Raw genomic sequence first — 20,230 nt, 5'->3', positions numbered from 1 at the left:
ATGAGGGCAGTGAGGTCACACAATCCACATGGCAGGTCAGAAGAAGTGAAATAAAAAGGGATTCGTGAGGCGCTGCACTGGATACTGAATAATGTATTAAAAATAATAAATTAAAAAAAATATATAAAAAAGATCCAAGGATAAAAACAGACAACACAAACCACTGCATTTCTCAGGTATAACATTCTCAGTTATAAATACTGGTGATCCGGAAATGCGGTCCTAAGTTTTACGTGCTATACCCTGGTATTCATGCCACCAAAATAGTATATATATTATTTGTAATATAAATTATTTAGTATCCAGTGCAACTTCCCACGAATCTCTTTTATTTCATTCTTCACATATAAAGTCTACCACTCCTTTGGATGGTCTGGCGGGAGGGGGCAGCAGCCTGGTCCCCTCTGGTGGTTTTGTCTTCTTCCGGTGTTGTGCCACCGGAAGGAACTGAGTATATGGGTGTGGGCTATTATACATCTGAGGTGTTACACTACGGGGTGCCACATATCGTATTTTCACAGATATGTAGCAGGTCAGTCTGTGAATGGATGGTGATGTCATAATGAGGGCAGCGAGGTCACAGAGTCTATGTAGCAGGTCAGCCTATGAATGGATGATGATGTCATAATAAGGGCAGTGACATCACACCATTTATGTAGCCGGTCAGTGTGTGAATGGATGATTATATTATAATGAGGGCAGTGAGGTCACAGGGTCTATGTAGTAGAATAGTCTGTGGATGGCAGTCAGCGCAGTGATGTCACACAGATGATGCAGCAGGTTAGTCTGTGACTGGATAAGGATCTTATAAGAGCAGTGAGGTCATACAGTCTCTGTAACAGCTTAGCCTTTAGATGATGATGTCATCATTAGAGCAGTGAGGACACACAGTCTCTGTAACAGCTTAGTCATTAGATAATGATGTAATCATTAGAGCAGTGAGGTCACACAGTCTATATTAGCAGGTTAGTCTGTGATTGGATGATGATGTCATCATTAGAGCAGTGAGGGTCACACAGTCCATATAAGCAGGTTAGTCTGTGATTGGATGATGATGTCATCATTAGATCAATGAGGTGACACAGTGTATGCAGCAGGTTAATCAATGGATGATGATGTCATCATTAGAGCAGTGAGGTCACACAGTCTATATTATCAGTTTAGTCTGTGATTGATGATGTCATCATTAGAAGAGTGATACCATTCTAGAACAATCAAATATGCCGTCACCCTAATCTTCACTGATAGTAACATAATGCTCAATGGTTAAATTTTGGAATAAAAAAAATGGTGTCTCTAAGAGAGAAGCAGAACATGAGAAGAGAGGCAGTGAGCGCTCGCCCGTCCTCATGTCTCTACTCACCCACCACCATGATGTTAAACTCAAAGCCGTATTTCATGGCCTTGCGCTTCATCTGGTCCAGCACGGAGTCGATGCCTACGTAGCCGAAGGGCTCCCGGCCCAGATCCTCGCACATCTTAGCGTCTTCTGCTGGTCTGACCAGGCTCGGCTCCTCCATCCTGCTGCTGCCGCTGCTCGTAGGCTCTGATCCGGGGCTGTAATCTGAACGTATAGCAAAGAGGAAGACGCCGTTAGGAGAAAACCATCAGCAGGAAAAGGAGAAATGGTGAAGACGTCTTGGTGTGATTTAACCCCTTACTTATTGCAGCCAAACCAACAGCACAAATGAAAATGAGAACAGAAATCAAAGAACTGAAGGCAGACCCAAACCATTAACCCATCCAGTGCCATGGAGGCCAGATCAATTTTTGGATATTAAGAGGAATTTTTTTAATTTATTTTTTAAATGAAGAGCTTGACTTTCTTTACATATTGTAATTTGTTAGTGATTGAAGAAGCACAAAGGACAATGAGAACAGTTGCACATGATAACACCCATCATCCAAAAATGAATTATCCTGTACTGATCCTGAGTTACATCCTGTATTATACTCCAGAGCTGTGCTCACTATTCTGCTGGTGTAGTCACTGTGTACATACATTACTTATCCTGTACTGATCCTGAGTTACATCCTGTATTATACTCCAGAGCTGCACTCACTATTCTGCTGGTGTAGTCACTGTGTACATACATTACTTATCCTGTACTGATCCTGAGTTACATCCTGTATTATACTCCAGAGCTGCACTCACTATTCTGCTGGTGCAGTCACTGTGTACATACATTACATTACTTATCCTGTACTGATCCTGAGTTACATCCTGTATTATACTCCAGAGCTGCACTCACTATTCTGCTGGTGCAGTCACTGTGTACATACATTACTTATCCTGTACTGATCCTGAGTTACATCCTGTATTATACTCCAGAGCTGCACTCACTATTCTGCAGGTGCAGTCACTGTGTACATACATTACATTACTTATCTTGTACTGATCCTGAGTTACATCCTGTATTATACTCCAGAGCTGCACTCACTATTCTGCAGGTGCAGTCACTGTGTACATACATTACTTATCCTGTACTGATCCTGAGTTACATCCTGTATTATACTCCAGAGCTGCACTCACTATTCTGCTGGTGCAGTCACTGTGTACATACATTACTTATCCTGTACTGATCCTGAGTTACATCCTGTATTATACTCCAGAGCTGCACTCACTATTCTGCTGGTGGAGTCACTGTGTACATACATTACATTACTTATCCTGTACTGATCCCGAGTTACATCCTGTATTATACTCCAGAGCTGCACTCGCTATTCTGCTGGTGGAGTCACTGTGTACATACATTACTTATCCTGTACTGATCCTCAGTTACATCCTGTATGATACTCCAGAGCTGCACTCACTATTCTGCTGGTGCAGTCACTGTGTACATACATTACTTATCCTGTACTGATCCTGAGTTACATCCTGTATTATACTCCAGAGCTGCACTCACTATTCTGCTGGTGGAGTCACTGTGTACATACATTACATTACTTATCCTGTACTGATCCTGAGTTACATCCTGTATTATACTCCAGAGCTGCACTCACTATTCTGCTGGTGGAGTCACTGTGTACATACATTACATTACTTATCCTGTACTGATCCTGAGTTACATCCTGTATTATACTCCAGAGCTGCACTCGCCATTCTGCTGGTGCAGTCGCTGTGTACATACATTACTTATCCTGTACTGATCCTCAGTTACATCCTGTATGATACTCCAGAGCTGCACTCACTATTCTGCATATACATTACATTAAATATCCTGGACTATAAAATGAAGAAGACACCTTATAATCCAGTATACATGGGGTCTTGCTGAGGTTTTTGTCCCTCTTATGTCTGGAGGTAACGAGGGAGTGACAGATAACATCCTGCTGAGTATCAATTCTTCATACCTGTTGCTAATGTCTCAGTCATGAATTTTACATAACACTGTGACACGGCTACAAGACGTCTCGGCTTATAGGGAAAGGTCGCTGTGGAACACAGTCCAACTACTGTCCCTAGAGTCACCCCATAGGTCCACATGGCTGGGGCTCTACGTGGGTTCTACCTGTGCCTCTGAATACAAATGGTCCTGCTGCTGTTCTACAGAGCTGAACATCCTATATGCAGGCACTGGATCCAGATGGAGAAAACTTCACAAACCAATGGATGCCGTTACCTTAAATGACCCCACCATTCCTCAAATTCACCAGTTTGGTGGCCCAGTCCACCCTTTGCAATCTGGACCCTTCTATACTCTGTCTATGGAGTGCACATGGTGGACAATGATGGAAATGTAGTACCAGTGGGCGGATCTTTAGACTTGACTGGTTAAGATGTTGGTCAGTGAGGTAACCAGCTCCCTCTCCTGCGCGTTTCGTCCCCTGCCATGTAAGTCTGCTTCTCTACAGCATGGTCTGGATGTGGTGCACCGCCTCCAGGCGCGCAGCACATTGCACAGTGGTGGATATTATGCGAACTGACGATTTACCGTGCTCAATTAACCCCTTCTGTCCCCCAGTGGATGCTACTGGTGTCCCCCAGAATGCATCCCGTACCAAACACACACACCTACCTCTTTTCTAATCGCTCTGAGAAATAGGGGAGCCCGCCAGACTCCTCTTCAGCAGCATGAAGACCCCAGAATCTCCCGCAGCCGTCTCCCAGGAATTGGAAATATCCAGGATTTTTTTTAAGTTTTGTTCCCGCAGTGGAAGGGGATGCGGGGTGGCTGTACCTTATGGAAGGCAAACCGGTCTCTCTCTGCCTCTCATCCCCTCTCTATAGAAGCCCCCCCACTGGGATGAGACAACAAAGACCCTGCGTTATAGGCACACGTGACTGGAATGGCAAATAATAACCCTTTAAGAGCCAATGAGGTTTGTGAGGCTCAGCAGCAGGTGCCCTCCCCTCACAGGGACCCCACTCGCTGCCACAACTTCCCAATTAACGGCCGGAGAATCAGCTCCAATTATATAAATGGGAAGTAATGGCCTGAGAGCTGCAGACGGTGACGCCACTTCAGACGGGTGTATCTGGATAAAATCTGCAGATATCTACAATGCTACACATATTAACATTGTATCCGTATTGTATCCGTATTGTATCTGTGCTGTATCCGTATTGTATCTGTATTGTATCTGTGCTGTATCCGTATTGTATCTGTATTGTATCTGTGCTGTATCCGTATTGTATCCGCATTGTATCTGTGCTGTATCCGTATTGTATCTGTATTGTATCTGTGCTGTATCCGTATTGTATCTGTATTGTATCTGTGCTGTATCCGTATTGTATCTGTGCTGTATCCGTATTGTATCTGTATTGTATCTGTGCTGTATCCGCATTGTATCTGTGCTGTATCCGTATTGTATCTGTATTGTATCTGTGCTGTATCCGTATTGTATCCGCATTGTATCTGTGCTGTATCCGTATTGTATCTGTATTGTATCTGTGCTGTATCCGTATTGTATCTGTGCTGTATCCGTATTGTATCTGTATTGTATCTGTGCTGTATCCGTATTGTATCTGTGCTGTATCCGTATTGTATCTGTATTGTATCTGTGCTGTATCCGTATTGTATCCGCATTGTATCTGTGCTGTATCCGTATTGTATCTGTATTGACTCCTAGTGTTTCAGTTGCATATTAGCCAGTTACTTTTCTTTTGTACATGAACCCTATGGATTTGTAAAGAGCTGCGGAATATGGTGGTGCTATATAAATTTTATTATTATTTATTATTATTATTGTATGTGTATCATGTCTTTATTATATCCACATTCTATCCAGGGCTGTGCAGTAATCTACATACAGGGACAAGTGTAAGGAAATTCTTCTGTAAATTTCCAAGTCTTTGTGTTTCACTTCCTAATTGTTTTCAAGATCTCTGCTTGCCTTGGGAGAATGGGAAAATTTTTGTTTGTAAGACCTTAGTCTTCTCATAGCTCAGGGTTTGTTACAATGTATCAGCCTTCACAATGAAGAAAAATTTTCTCCCCGTCTATTTCACTTTCCATGGCTTTCATTAGGAATCCGCGCCAAAGTTCAGTTTTCTTACGTGTGGATTTGAAAACGACATTGAGGTAAGAAAAGAATTGACAAGTCGATTCGTGGGCAGCCACACGTGGGTTAGGGTACGTTCACATGGAATTTTTTGTGTACCAAAAAAAAAAAAACTGATGTGGAATCCGCTTTGGATGCAGTATTTATCCCTACCTGTTTTTTTTATCCTGTCTATTTCACTAGGGAGTATGGATGTGAGTTTGACGCGGAGTCAGCACCGTGAATGAACACGCCACTTCTTAGTTCCATGGCTCTCAAAACAGCAAGCGAAAAAAAAAAAAGTTTTTCCGTTTAATTCACGCAGAGATGATTTGCGAGTCTTTTTGGTGCGGTTTTTGGGTGTGAAATCCAAGATGAAAGATCTCTGTGGGAACACACTTTTTTAGCTTGTAAATCCGCGGCAGAAATCAGCTGTCTGAACGCGCCCTAAGAGAGAACATCTCTCTCCCGTCCTGATAGTTTGGTACAATGTATCAGTGCATGTAAAATGTCTAAGATAGAGGCTTGTCTGGATACAACTGTAACAAACCCTCAGCTGTGGGCACAGTGATACCACCCATACATGACCACCCAGCTTTCCCAGATACAGATATCCGGGCTGAATGGACAGAAAAGGACGACATATTGTTACTGGGGGATCCGTTATAGAGGCAATATCCTAAGTGCATGGCAGGGACTGGGCAGTAAGTGACCCCCCACTGTGCCCACTTACCTAGCAGCCCTCGTGGAGCAGGGAGTAGAGGAGCAGGGAAGACAATGAACTTCGCACCCTCTTTATGTCACATGACAGTTATTACCTATATGATATTAGGCGTTAACCCTTGAGCTCCCCCAGTGCTGCTCAGGCCTCCTTGCAGGGAGCGGGCAGGGGGCTCTGTGTGTCTGATCCCTGCCAGCTGTGATTGAAGACGCATTTAAACACACAGTGACGTCCTATCCCGGCAACCCCTGATCATGGAGAATGGAGGCTATTCAGAGACAGCAAAACAAAGGAGCGAGCGGGGTCTGAAGCCGGGGGCCCAAATCCCAGGACAATGGGGGGAATCCTAACAGAAGGCAAACTGGGAAACAGAAGAAAGGGGGCAGCGGGGGAGACTGGGAGATTACAGGGCTGCTGAGCGGATGTATCTAAGCCTATAGTGTGTGATACCACTCATCATGTAGTGTTACCAAGATTCATTATAAAATAATCTCCACTGCTGTATCTAAGCATATCATGGATGATACTGTCTGCTGAGCCATGTATCTAAGCCCATCATACATAATACTGTCTACTAGGTCATGTATCTAAGCCTGTCAAGTGTGATACTGTCTGCTGAGCCATGTATCTAAGCCTATCATACATAATACTGTGCACTAGGTCATGTATCTAAGCCTGTCAAGTGTGATACTGTCTGCTGAGCCATGTATCTAAGCCTATCATACATAATACCGTCTACTAGGTCATGTATCTAAGCCTGTCAAGTGTGATAGTGTCTGCTGAGCCATGTATCTAAGCCTATCATACATAATACCGTCTACTAGGTCATGTATCTAAGCCTATCAAACAAAATACTGTCTACTAGGTCATGTATCTAAGCCTGTCAAGTGTGATACTATCTGCTGAGCCATGTATCTAAGCCTATCATACATAATACCGTCTACTAGGTCATGTATCTAAGCCTGTCAAGTGTGATACTATCTGCTCAGCCATGTATCTAAGCCTATCATACATAATACTGTGCACTAGGTCATGTATCTAAGCCTGTCAAGTGTGATACTGTCTGCTCAGCCATGTATCTAAGCCTATCATACATAATACTGTCTACTAGGTCATGTATCTAAGCCTGTCAAGTGTGATACTGTCTGCTGAGCCATGTATCTAAGCCTATCATACATAATACTGTCTACTAGGTCATGTATCTAAGCCTGTCAAGTGTGATACTGTCTGCTGAGCCATGTATCTAAGCCTATCATGTGTGATACTGTCTGCTGAGCCATGTATCTAATCCTATCCTGTGTGATACTGTCTGCTGAGCCATGTATCTAATCCTATCCTGTGTGATACTGTCTGCTGAGCCATGTATCTAATCCTATCCTGTGTGATACTGTCTGCTGAGCCGTGTATCTATCCCTATCATGTGTGGTACTGTCTCTTGAACTGCTCCTAAGCCTATTGTGTGATACTGTCTGCTGAGCTGTGGATCTAATCCTATCATTTTCAGAAACTACTGTGTGGTACTCCAAGACAATACCATGATACAAGATAGGTTTAGATACATGGCTAAGCAGACAGTATCACACATAACAGGCTTATAGATACATGGTTCAGCAGGCAGTATCACACATGATAGGCTTAGATACACTGGCTCAGCAGACAGTATGAAACACGACAGGCTTAGATACTTGGTTCAACAGACAGTATTACACATGACGGGCTTAGATACATTGGTTCAGCCTGATAGGCTTAGATACATGACCCAGCTGCCTGCTCTGGCTGTGGGATGTCGGTTCTTGCTTTCTCCTTCTTCGCCGCTCTCTCTTTATCTGACTTGTAGCTTTCTGTTTTCCCGCTCGCTGCCGTCGTATCTACAGAACTGCAAATTTCCCAGAAATAGTCGCAGTTTCATCTGCAACCAAGAGGCTCTGCCATGTTCCCTACACCTAGAGCTGCTGTGAGGATGTCAGTGACACTTCATGCGGCGCGGCTGACACCTCCGCTCATCAGCTGCACAAAGGAACATCTGCCTAAAATCAGTCCCGGGGTCCCTCCCAGGTTACTGTGCATCAGTCATAAAAGTAAAGAGAAAAGCTGGATGACAACCACCATGACCACCATTACAGCACCCACAAGGGTTGCCACCCAGCATTCCCTGTCTCTACAGTGACTCAGGAGTCTGGAAAAGCTGGGTGCCGGCATGTGTGGAGGTAGTGGCTGATAACACGGGGCAATAGACTGCAATCCCCTGCCTCAGTCTATCCGGATGATAACAGGGGGCAATAGACTGCAATCCCCTGCCTCAGTCTATCCGGATGATAACAGGGAGTAATAGACTGCAATCCCCTGCCCCAGCCTATCCGGATGATAACAGGGGGCAATAGACTGCAATCCTCTGCCCCAGCCTATCCGGATGATAACAGGAGGCAATAGACTGCAATCCCCTGCCCCAGCCTATCCGGATGATAACAGGGGGCAATAGACTGCAATCCCCTGCCTCAGTCTATCCGGATGATAACACGGGGCAATAGACTGCAATCCCCTGCCCCAGCCTATCCGGATGATAACAGAGAGTAATAGACTGCAATCCCCTGCCCCAGCCTATCCGGATGATAACAGGGGGCAATAGACTGCAATCCCCTGCCCCAGCCTATCCGGATGATAACAGGGGGCAATAGACTGCAATCCCCTGCCCAGCCTATCCGGATGATAACAGGGGGCAATAGACTGCAATCCCCTGCCCCAGCCTATCCGGATGATAACAGGGAGTAATAGACTGCAATCCCCTGCCCAGCCTATCCGGATGATAACAGGGGGCAATAGACTGCAATCCCCTGCCCAACCTATCCGGATGATAACAGGGGGCAATAGACTGCAATCCCCTGCCCCAGCCTATCCGGATGATAACAGGGGGCAATAGACTGCAATCCCCTGCCCAGCCTATCCGGATGATAACAGGGAGTAATAGACTGCAATCCCCTGCCCCAGCCTATCCGGATGATAACAGGAGGCAATAGACTGCAATCCCCTGCCCAGCCTATCCGGATGATAACAGGGGGCAATAGACTGCAATCCCCTGCCCCAGCCTAGCCGGATGATAACAGGGGGCAATAGACTGCAATCCCCTGCCCCAGCCTATCCGGATGATAACAGGGGGCAGTAGACTGCAATCCCCTGCCCAGCCTATCCGGATGATAACAGGGAGTAATAGACTGCAATCCCCTGCCCCAGCCTATCCGGATGATAACAGGAGGCAATAGACTGCAATCCCCTGCCCAGCCTATCCGGATGATAACAGGGGGCAATAGACTGCAATCCCCTGCCCCAGCCTATCCGGATGATAACAGGGGGCAATAGACTGCAATCCCCTGCCCCAGCCTATCCGGATGATAACAGGGGGCAGTAGACTGCAATCCCCTGCCCCAGCCTATCCGGATGATAACAGGGGGCAATAGACTGCAATCCCCTGCCCCAGCTTATCCGGATGATAACAGGAGGCAATAGACTGCAATCCTCTGCCCAGCCTATCCGGATGATAACAGGGGGCAATAGACTGCAATCCCCTGCCCCAGCCTATCCGGATGATAACAGGGGGCAATAGACTGCAATCCCCTGCCCAGCCTATCCGGATGATAACAGGGGGCAATAGACTGCAATCCCCTGCCCCAGCCTATCCGGATGATAACAGGAGGCAATAGACTGCAATCCCCTGCCCAGCCTATCCGGATGATAACAGGGGGCAATAGACTGCAATCCCCTGCCCCAGCCTATCCGGATGATAACAGGGGGCAGTAGACTGCAATCCCCTGCCCAGCCTATCCGGATGATAACAGGAGGCAATAGACTGCAATCCCCTGCCCCAGCCTATCCGGATGATAACAGGGGGCAATAGACTGCAATCCCCTGCCCAGCCTATCCGGATGATAACAGGGGGCAATAGACTGCAATCCCCTGCCCCAGCCTATCCGGATGATAACAGGGGGCAATAGACTGCAATCCCCTGCCCAGCCTATCCGGATGATAACAGGGGGCAGTAGACTGCAATCCCCTGCCCCAGCCTATCCGGATGATAACAGGGAGTAATAGACTGCAATCCCCTGCCCCAGCCTATCCGGATGATAACAGGGGGCAATAGACTGCAATCCCCTGCCCCAGCCTATCCGGATGATAACAGAGGGCAATAGACTGCAATCCCCTGCCCAGCCTATCCGGATGATAACAGGGGGCAATAGACTGCAATCCCCTGCCCCAGCCTATCCGGATGATAACAGGGAGTAATAGACTGCAATCCCCTGCCCCAGCCTATCCGGATGATAACAGGAGGCAATAGACTGCAATCCCCTGCCCCAGCCTATCCGGATGATAACAGGAGGCAATAGACTGCAATCCCCTGCCCCAGCCTATCCGGATGATAACAGAGGGCAATAGACTGCAATCCCCTGCCCAGCCTATCCGGATGATAACAGGGGGCAGTAGACTGCAATCCCCTGCCCAGCCTATCCGGATGATAACAGGGGGCAATAGACTGCAATCCCCTGCCCAGCCTATCCGGATGATAACAGGGGGCAATAGACTGCAATCCCCTGCCCAGCCTATCCGGATGATAACAGGGGGCGATAGACTGCAATCCCCTGCCCCAGCCTATCCGGATGATAACAGGGGGCAATAGATGAGGTCCCTACTCAGAATGTGCTCAGCCCTGCATCTGCCACCTCTGCGGGTGGGCGAGGCACGAGGTGTGAGGCTCATCGTCACCTCTCCTAGGAGCAGATGTCTTCTCTATTTTTGTGTCTTGTGGTCATGTAGAACATCACCGGATCCCATCAATATTCAGACAGCCCCCCAACACCGGCAGGGGGCGTCACAAGGACCTCACAGGGGGTTTACTGGAGATACGGTCTGCCGATCCATGTATCTAATCCTATCATGTGTGATACTGTCTGCTGAGCTGTGTATCTAATCCTGTCATGTGTGATACTGTCTGCTGAGCTGTGTATCTAATCCTGTCATGTGTGATACTGTCTGCTGAGCTGTGTATCTAATCCTGTCATGTGTAATACTGTCTGCTCAGCTGTGTATCTAATCCTGTCATGTGTGATACTGTCTGCTGAGCTGTGTATCTAATCCTATCCTGTGTGATACTGTCTGCTGAGCTGTGTATCTAATCCTGTCATGTGTGATACTGTCTGCTGAGCTGTGTATCTAATCCTCTCCTGTGTGATACTGTCTGCTGAGCTGTGTATCTAATCCTCTCCTGTGTGATACTGTCTGCTGATCTGTGTATCCAATCCTATCATGTGTGATACTGTCTGCTGAGATGTGTATCTAATCCTATCAGTGTGATACTGTCTGCAGAGCTGTGTATCTAATCCTATCATGTGTGATACTGTGTGCTGAGCTGTGTATCTAATCCTCTCCTGTGTGATACTGTCTGCTGATCTGTGTATCCAATCCTATCCTGTGTGATACTGTCTGCTGAGCTGTGTATCTAATCCTATCATGTGTGATACTGTCTGCTGAGCTGTGTATCTAATCCCATCACGCTCTGAATCTTGATTACGCTGCAGGTACTGTAATGTCCAGCAGAGGGAGCTGTTTCCCCATGTTATGCTCATCTACTTCAATGTGTCAGCTGGAAAGAGATACTTAGGGGACACACCCAAATGAAGCGGCTTCTAGTAGTGGGGGCTTCCACTTGGGGGGGAAGGGGAGGCCCAAATTAGTTTTGCAAATTTCTAACAAACTTTATTTTCTCATTCTTCACCATTTTAAACATTACTGTCAGCGAACAGAGACATCCTTGTTTATAGCCAGAAGCTGAACAAACCTAATACTTCTCACAGCTGAGGGTTTGCTACAAATGTATAGTTTCTAGACAGTTTTCTGTGAGCTACACAAGTCAGCAGAACCAATCTATCCCCTGTCCTTATAATTTGTTACAATGTATCAGCGCTGGTGAGATGTCATGTACTTAACTCTTTGCACAGGCTTAATACAATTCTTATAGAAGTATTAGACCAGGAAGAATGTTCCCGTTCACTGACAGCAAGCAGGAGTTTTGTCTATGGTAAGGAACTGATGCACAAGGCATATTAGACGGGGCAGTGTATCCCCAGCTGGGGTGTGCAGTGGTCCCATAAAGAGATGGGGATGCAGCGCCACCTGCTGGAAATGCCGGGTAATGCAGCTTTAGATAAAATCATTTGTGCTGTTGCCCGTAGCAACCAACGCAACGATTTTAAAATGTCAGTGGGCCTATGATGGACATATAGAGGTAAGGCCTAAGGGCAAGGACGGCCAACCTGCGGCCCTCCAGCTCTTGTAAAACTACAACTCCCACCATTCCCTGCTGTAGACTGATATCTATAGGCATGATGGGAGTTGTAGTTTTGCAACAGCTGGGGAGCCGCATGTTGGCCATCCCTGCCTAAGGCCATGCTGCCAAGATGGAGGTGGAAACTGGCGACATTGGCGCAGTCTTTAAATTTGATTATTAATGCCCCAGAACTACATGGCCATTAACAATAGAAAACTGCACCAATTCGCATTAAAATCACACGTCGGCTCGCTTTTTGGACGCAATGCACTCTGTAAAGTTCTGCGGTGGTGCTGTCCTTGGTATGGTCGGCTGGCATCGGGGTCATGCGATCTCCAGCGGCCGCCATGTGTTTAGCTGGGCCCGGCAGCCATGACGCTCAGTGATGAGGACCAGGGCTCCATACATTAAACACTGCGCAGTATTGTTATTTTACTACAATACTCCCTGCGATGCCAGATGGCGGCCATGTTTAAAAGTGTCTGACAGGAAAATATACAGCGAGGGCGCGGGCAGGAGGGGCGAGTGGAGACAAGGCCTCTTTATATCAGACTCTTCTCAGCCTCCGTTCCCACAGGCGTGAGCAAACACAGCTCCTCCATGACAAAGGCCCCGTCCTGTCTGCTGCCGCACTATCCAGACACCTCACCGCCATCGCTGGATAATGCCTCGTCCACAATGTCCTGTGTGAATGGGTGACGCTGAGGTAAACATGGCTGCCCTGAGGTGACCTACATCATGTGTGGACGCAGTGGTGTCAGAAATTGGCGCACACGGGGTTAATTAAATGTGTAAAAAATAAAATAAAATAAAACATGTTAGGAACAAAATATGTACCCCTATAAGTGACTCAACCATAGGTACCCCCATAAGTGCCTCAGCTATGTGTACCCCCATAAGTGCCTCAGCTATGTGTACCCCATAAGTGCATCATCCATCTGTACCCCCATAAGTGCCTCAGCCGCATGTACCCCCATAAGTGCCTCAACCGTAGGTACCCCTATAAGTGCCTCAGCTATAGGTACCCCTATAAGTGCATCATTCGTATGTACCCAATAAGTGCTTTAGCCATATGTACTCCTATAAGTGCCTCAGCTGTGTGTACCCTCATAAGTGCCTCAGCCATAGGTTCCCCCATAAGTGCCTAAGCTGTGTGTACCCCCATAAATGCCTCACCCATATGTACCCCCATAACTGTATCAGCCGCAGGTACACCTATAAATGCCTCAGCTGTGTGTACCCCAATAAGTGCCTCAGCCATAGGTGCCCCTATAAATGTCTCAGCTGTAGGTACCCCCATAAGTGCCCCAGCAGTAGGTACCCCATAAGTGCCTCAGCTGTAGGTACCCCCATAAATGCCTCAGCCTCATGTACCCCCATAAGTGCCTCAGCCGTAGGTTCCCCCATAAGTACCTTACCCGTATGTACCCCCATAACTGCGTCAGTTGCAGGTACCCCCATAAGTGCCTCTTCCATAGTTACGCCCATTACTCAGCTATAAGGACCACATCACTGTATAACCAGGCTGACGGGAAAGCTGGGTGACCCTGTTGGAGCTGTAATGGCGGCTGTATGTGTAGTCACCCTCTGGGAGTAATGACCGCCACTTCTGCTTAGTCACACGGTGAAACCCCCCGAACTGCCGCACAGATCTCTACATTGGCAGATTTTCCATTCAGGAGTCTGGGAAAGCTGGGTGAGTCTCGCATGGAAGGATAAACGGCAGCCATATTGATTGTGCAGAGAAAAGAGACAAGGATGAATTCAAGCTGCGAACCCCGCAGGCGCGGACAAATCCTTGTAAGGTCTCTTTAAGAAGCGCAGCTCCGGAGGCACGGAGACGTGGTGTAGACGACCCGCTCAGACAATCCGCGCCTTCCGCAGGGAATCCTCGCCTTACAGCCATGACATAAGCCAGAAGCTTAGTGACACTTCAGACACCGGGGCGTCCGAGGGCGTCAGAAGAAGGGGAAATGCTCCCATTAACCCCTAATTGTCTGGGCCCGGCCCTGCAGAGATTTTATACAGAGACCCACAGTCTGCACTCCATACAGCGTCCGCCATGATGACGGCAGAATATCTATGCGCCATTTTTGAACAATCAGACGGTCTCAGCAGATGTTGTGGGTTTGCATCCTGGTGCACGCATACGACCGCCTGAACGCCAACAATATATGCTAAAATAAATGGTAGTATGTAGAAAAATGGTGCAAACTTTGTAAATGTGAGGAGAAAAACTGCCAAAAATGGCGACCAGAGCTTTATCAAGATGGCACCGGTGGACAATAATGAGTGCAACGCATTTTGAGTCCTCTCCCTCCTCACCTTTCAGTATGATCACCTTTGTACGTCTTCTTATGGCGGATGTTGAGGAGACTAGACTAAGATGGCCGCCACGTCACAGAGCTGAGTGAATGGAGCAGTTGCTGTAGCAACCAATCAGATTCCAGCTCTCATATTTCAAAGGTGCTGTGGGAAATAAAAGCAGCGACCTGATTGGTTGCCCTCAGATCTCCCTGGGCGCCATCCATGGCGGGTTTAGTAGGATCCCGTCTGATGTGGGGTCCGGTGACCATGATGTCAGGTTCTCGGGTGCAGAAGGACCTGTCCATACGTCCACATTTCCTCACAACCTGATGACGCCATTACCCTGACCTGACAATTAGCAGCTATTACAGGCGGGCAGCTGCCTCCTCGGAATTATTACCCAGATGTCGCCCATCTGTTCTGGCGGCCCATGACCTTGACCCTCGTCTTGTCCCGTCGAGGTCTCTAGAGTTTGGGGTCACTTTAATGTCCGCCCTGAACAGCGTCTGGTGCCTCCGATGGGAGTGGACGGGAAAGTCACCTGGGATGACGCCATTTACAAACAGAGTGATAACGGGCTTAGTCCAGGCCGCTGTCACATACGTGATGTCTACACGGCAGGAGGCCTCAGGACACGGGATGCGGTGCACACGTGTGGCTGAACACACGGTACCTATGGCTGCACGATATTGAAGATAATACCTCATCTTTACCCACAATATCGGACGTCCAACCGCCATGGGAGAGGTTTCCGCTGCATGTGGATACCGAGGGACGTCATCATACCGACTGTCCCGTCCACCATCATCTCATCTCCTACAAATCATCTCCATTAGGCCTCTTGCACACAAACGTTTTTTTTTCCCGTTTCCGTTCCGTTTTTTGCGTTCCGTATACGGAACCATTCATTTCAATGGATCCTCCAAAAAAACGGGAGGTACTCCGTATGCCTCCCGTTTCCGTATTCATGTCCTATTATTGTCCGCATAGCGGACAAGGATAGTACTGTTCTATTAGGGGCCAGCTGTTCCATTCCGCAAAAAACAGAATGCACACAGACGTTATCCGTATTTTTTGCGGATCTGTTTTTTGCGGACCGCAAAGTACCGAAAAAGCCATATGGTCGTGTGAAAGAGGCCTTACACAACACGGCCAGCCTGATTGACGCGTATATCGAAGGCTACTTTCACACTTGCGACAGGCAATCTGCATGCAAACGGACAGCATTTGTAGACGGATCAGTTTCTATTTGTTTTCACATTTTTACCGGTTTGCGAAGGAGGGATCCGGCACTAATACATTTCAATGTAAATCAATGCCGGATCCGGCATTCCGGCAACTGATCCGGAATTTTGGACGGAGATAATACCGTAGCATGCTGCGGTATTTCCTCCGTCCAAAACTCAGTTCAGTGACTGAACTGATGACATCCTGAAGCATCCTGAACGGATTTCTCTCCATTCAGAATGCATGGGGATATAACTGATCAGTTCATTTCCGGTATTGAGCCCCAAGGACAGAACAGTGCCGGAAAAGAAAAACGCTAGTGTGAAAATACCCTAATCCTATCATGAGTGATATTGTCTGCTGAGCTGTGTATCTAATCCTGTCATAAGTGATACTGTCTGCTGAGCTGTGTATCTAATCCTCTCCTGTGTGATACTGTCTGCTGAGCTGTGTATCTAATCCTACGGTGTGATACTGTCTGCTGAGCTGTGTATCTAATCCTCTCCTGTGTGATACTGTCTGCAGAGCTGTGTATCTAATCCTATGGCGTGATACTGTCTGCTGAGCTGTATATCTAATCCTTTCATATGTGATACAGTCTGTTGAGCTGTGTATCTAATCCTAACATATGTGATACTGTCTGCTGAGCTGTGTATCTAATCCTATCCTGTGTGATACTGTCTGCAGAGCTGTGTATCTAATCCTATCCTGTGTGATACTGTCTGCTGAGCTGTGTATCTAATCCTATCCTGTGTGATACTGACTGCTGAGCTGTGTATCTAATCCTATCATGTGTGATACTGTCTGCTGAGCTGTGTATCTAATCCTATCCTGTGTGATACTGTCTGCTGAGCTGTGTATCTAATCCTATCCTGTGTGTTACTGTCTGCTGAGCTGTGTATCTAATCCTCTCCTGTGTGATACTGCCTGCTGAGCTGTGTATCTAATCCTCTCCTGTGTGATACTGTCTGCTGAGCTGTGTATCTAATCCTATCATGTGTGATACTGTCTGCTGAGCTGTGTATCTAATCCTATCATGAGTGATACTGACTGCTGAGCTGTGTATCTAATCCTATCCTGTGTGATACTGTCTGCTGAGCTGTGTATCTAATCCTATCCTGTGTGATACTGTCTGCTGAGCGATGTATCTAATCCTATCCTGTGTGATACTGTCTGCTGAGCCGTGTATCTAATCCTACGGTGTGATACTGCCTGCTGTGCTGTGTATCTAATCCTCTCCTGTGTGATACTGTCTGCTGAGCTGTGTATCTAATCCTATTGTGTGATACTGTCTGATGATTTTACAAGTTTTGGGGATTTTCCTTGAAAAGGGTTAATGACCAGCGGGGAGGACGTTCCATTCTCCACATGGGGGGGTCTGATGTCATCGGAGCGTTCCACTTTGCCTATCATCTGATTTCTGATGGCTCTCTCACCACTTCCAGATGTTCTCCTGACTCACTCTCTTGGCCCTTCTCCCAAAAGCAGTTAAATACGTGAGGGGCTGGAGCCTCCTCCTAATCCCGAATACAGTCCATGGAGCGCACACGATGGTCCACATTATGTCACCTTCCAGGCTCGGTGCAGGTCCCATTTCCAGCACCAGGTGGCAGCATGTCCTCAGGATCTCAGCACACAATGGTTGTCGGGGGTGTCAGGTATTGTGAAAGGAGCTGCTATATGAGGGGTCCACCGTGCACCAAGTGGTTAATGGATTCCTCCGTAGATCCCTCTTCTTCTGGATATGGCATTTTCCATCCTATGCAGGGCCTACCCTATACATCTGCGCAGCACTACTGCTCCCATCATTTCTGGCTTCGGAAAAATTCTCTTAGTCCAAATTTTGATTGCCTGTAACATATGCGCTATAGATATAATCCAGGATCATCCGCCATGTCTGCAGCTTCCTGACAATTTGCAGCGAATGCACTTTCTGACCAAAGCCTGTTTTACAATTTTTTCTTGCTGTCAGTGAATTAAAACCTGGGGGCTTTCAGCTTTGCCCTGCTTACACAGCTGCAGTTTGTTTCAATGTATCTGAGCACGTAAGAGGGCGCTATTTCTACCGCTGCAGGGGGTCAGCGACCTTCGGAGCTCCTGCTGTTGGCGAACTACAACTCCCAGCATGCTCCATTCCTTTCTGTGAGGGTTCTAAGAACAGCTGGAGTGCCGGAGGTTGCTGACCCAGGTGTTTTTAAAGCCATAGCTCGCGGTTTTCACCCCGCCATTGACAGATGTAATACAATACGCTCCGCTTTCATCCACCGGACCGGCTCGCAGCTTCGATCGTTCCCACGGCGGGTGACAGCCCCAGGTGAACGCGCTCGCCTCCTATAGATTTTGTGTCACTCATTAGTTGAGTCGCTGAGGTTTTCCCAGTGAGCGGCTTAATCTTCTATGGATCATGGGTGTGAACGCCCCGTCCGGGCTCCCCGGGGTGCAGATCTCCGCGAGGCCATGCCCCACCTCCAGGGGTAATTAGCTCCATTAGGTGGATGTGACGGTGCTAAGTGACAAATAAAGCCGGGAGATTGGTTTGTAAGACCTGTAAAATCTATTTACTTTAGGAGGGTGAATGATGGGAGAGTTTACTTACAGCAGAATGAGGGGATGATGGGAGTGCTAACTCTGAGGAGAAGCACAGACGTCCCCGGGGACGAGAACCAGCGAAAGAGTGTGAATGCGATGGAAAATACGTAGATGTACGGATGTGTATATACTGCAAACTGGGCCTGGAGGCTGTATCTGCACCGGATGTATCTAAGCCTGTCATCATGTGTGATACTGTCTGATGAGCTGTGTATCTAATCCTATCCTGTGTGATACTGTCTGCTGAGCTGTGTATCTAATCCTATCCTGTGTGATACTGTCTGCTGAGCTGTGTATCTAATCCTATCCTGTGTGATACTGTCTGCTGAGCCGTGTATCTAATCCTATCCTGTGTGATACTGTTTGCAGAGCTGTGTATCTAATCCTATCATGTGTGATACTGTCTGCTGAGCTGTGTATCTAATCCTATCATATGTGATACTGTCTGCTGAGCTGTGTATCTAATCCTATCCTGTGTGATACTGTCTGCAGAGCTGTGTATCTAATCCTATCATATGTGATACTGTCTGCTGAGCTGTGTATCTAATCCTATCCTGTGTGGTACTGTCTGCTGAGCTGTGTATCTAATCCTATCCTGTGTGATACTGCCTGCTGAGCTGTGTATCTAATCCTATCCTGTGTGATACTGTCTGCAGAGCTGTGTATCTAATCCTATCCTGTGTGATACTGCCTGCTGAGCTGTGTATCTAATCCTATCATGAGTGATACTGTCTGCAGAGCGATGTATCTAATCTTATCATGTGTGATACTATCTGCAGAGCTGTGTATCTAATCCTATCCTGTGTGATACTGTCTGCTGAGCTGTGTATCTAATCCTATCCTGTGTGATACTGCCTGCTGAGCTGTGTATCTAATCCTATCATGAGTGATACTGTCTGCAGAGCGATGTATCTAATCTTATCATGTGTGATACTATCTGCAGAGCTGTGTATCTAATCCTATCCTGTGTGATACTGTCTGCTGAGCTGTGTATCTAATCCTATCATGTGTGATACTGTCTGCTGAACTGTGTATCTAATCCTATCCTGTGTGATACTGTCTGCTGAGCTGTGTATCTAATCCTCTCCTGTGTGATACTGTCTGCTGAGCCGTGTATCTAATCCTCTCCTGTGTGATACTGTCCGCTGAGCTGTGTATCTAATCCTATCATGTGTGATACTGTCTGCTGAGCTGTGTATCTAATCCTCTCCTGTGTGATACTGTCTGCTGAGCTGTGTATCTAATCCTATCCTGTGTGATACTGTCTGCAGAGTGATATATCTAATCCTCTCCTGTGTGATACTGCCTGCTGAGCTGTGTATCTAATCCTATCCTGTGTGATACTGTCTGCTGAGCTGTGTATCTAATTCTATGTGATACTGTCTACTTAGACATATATCTAAACCTATAATGTGGTACTACGTACTGTGTATCTAAGGCCTCATGCACACGACCGTTTTTTTTTAAGGTCCGCAAAAACGGGGTCCGTAGGTCCGTGATCCGTGACCGTTTTTTCGTCCGTGGGGCTTCCTTGATTTTTGGAGGATCCACGGACATGAAAAATGAAAAAAAAATCGAAGTCAAATTTG

General features: G+C 47.1%; 1 protein-coding gene across 1 annotated transcript in view; it reads right to left on the bottom strand.

Annotated features, from left to right (window-relative positions):
- SEPTIN12 (septin 12) overlaps window positions 1-20,230 on the bottom strand; it is a 72,169-nt gene that overhangs the window by 10,067 nt on the left and 41,872 nt on the right. The window contains exon 3 of the mRNA XM_044303783.1: window positions 1,364-1,564. Coding sequence (XP_044159718.1) covers window positions 1,364-1,564 — 201 coding nt within the window. The remainder of the gene's footprint in view (window positions 1-1,363; window positions 1,565-20,230) is intronic.

This window comes from Bufo gargarizans, chromosome 8 (assembly GCF_014858855.1).
Source record: "Bufo gargarizans isolate SCDJY-AF-19 chromosome 8, ASM1485885v1, whole genome shotgun sequence".
NCBI lineage: Eukaryota > Metazoa > Chordata > Amphibia > Anura > Bufonidae > Bufo > Bufo gargarizans.
Note: the sequence above shows the minus strand (reverse complement) of the source record. Positions and strands in the feature narration are given on the sequence as shown.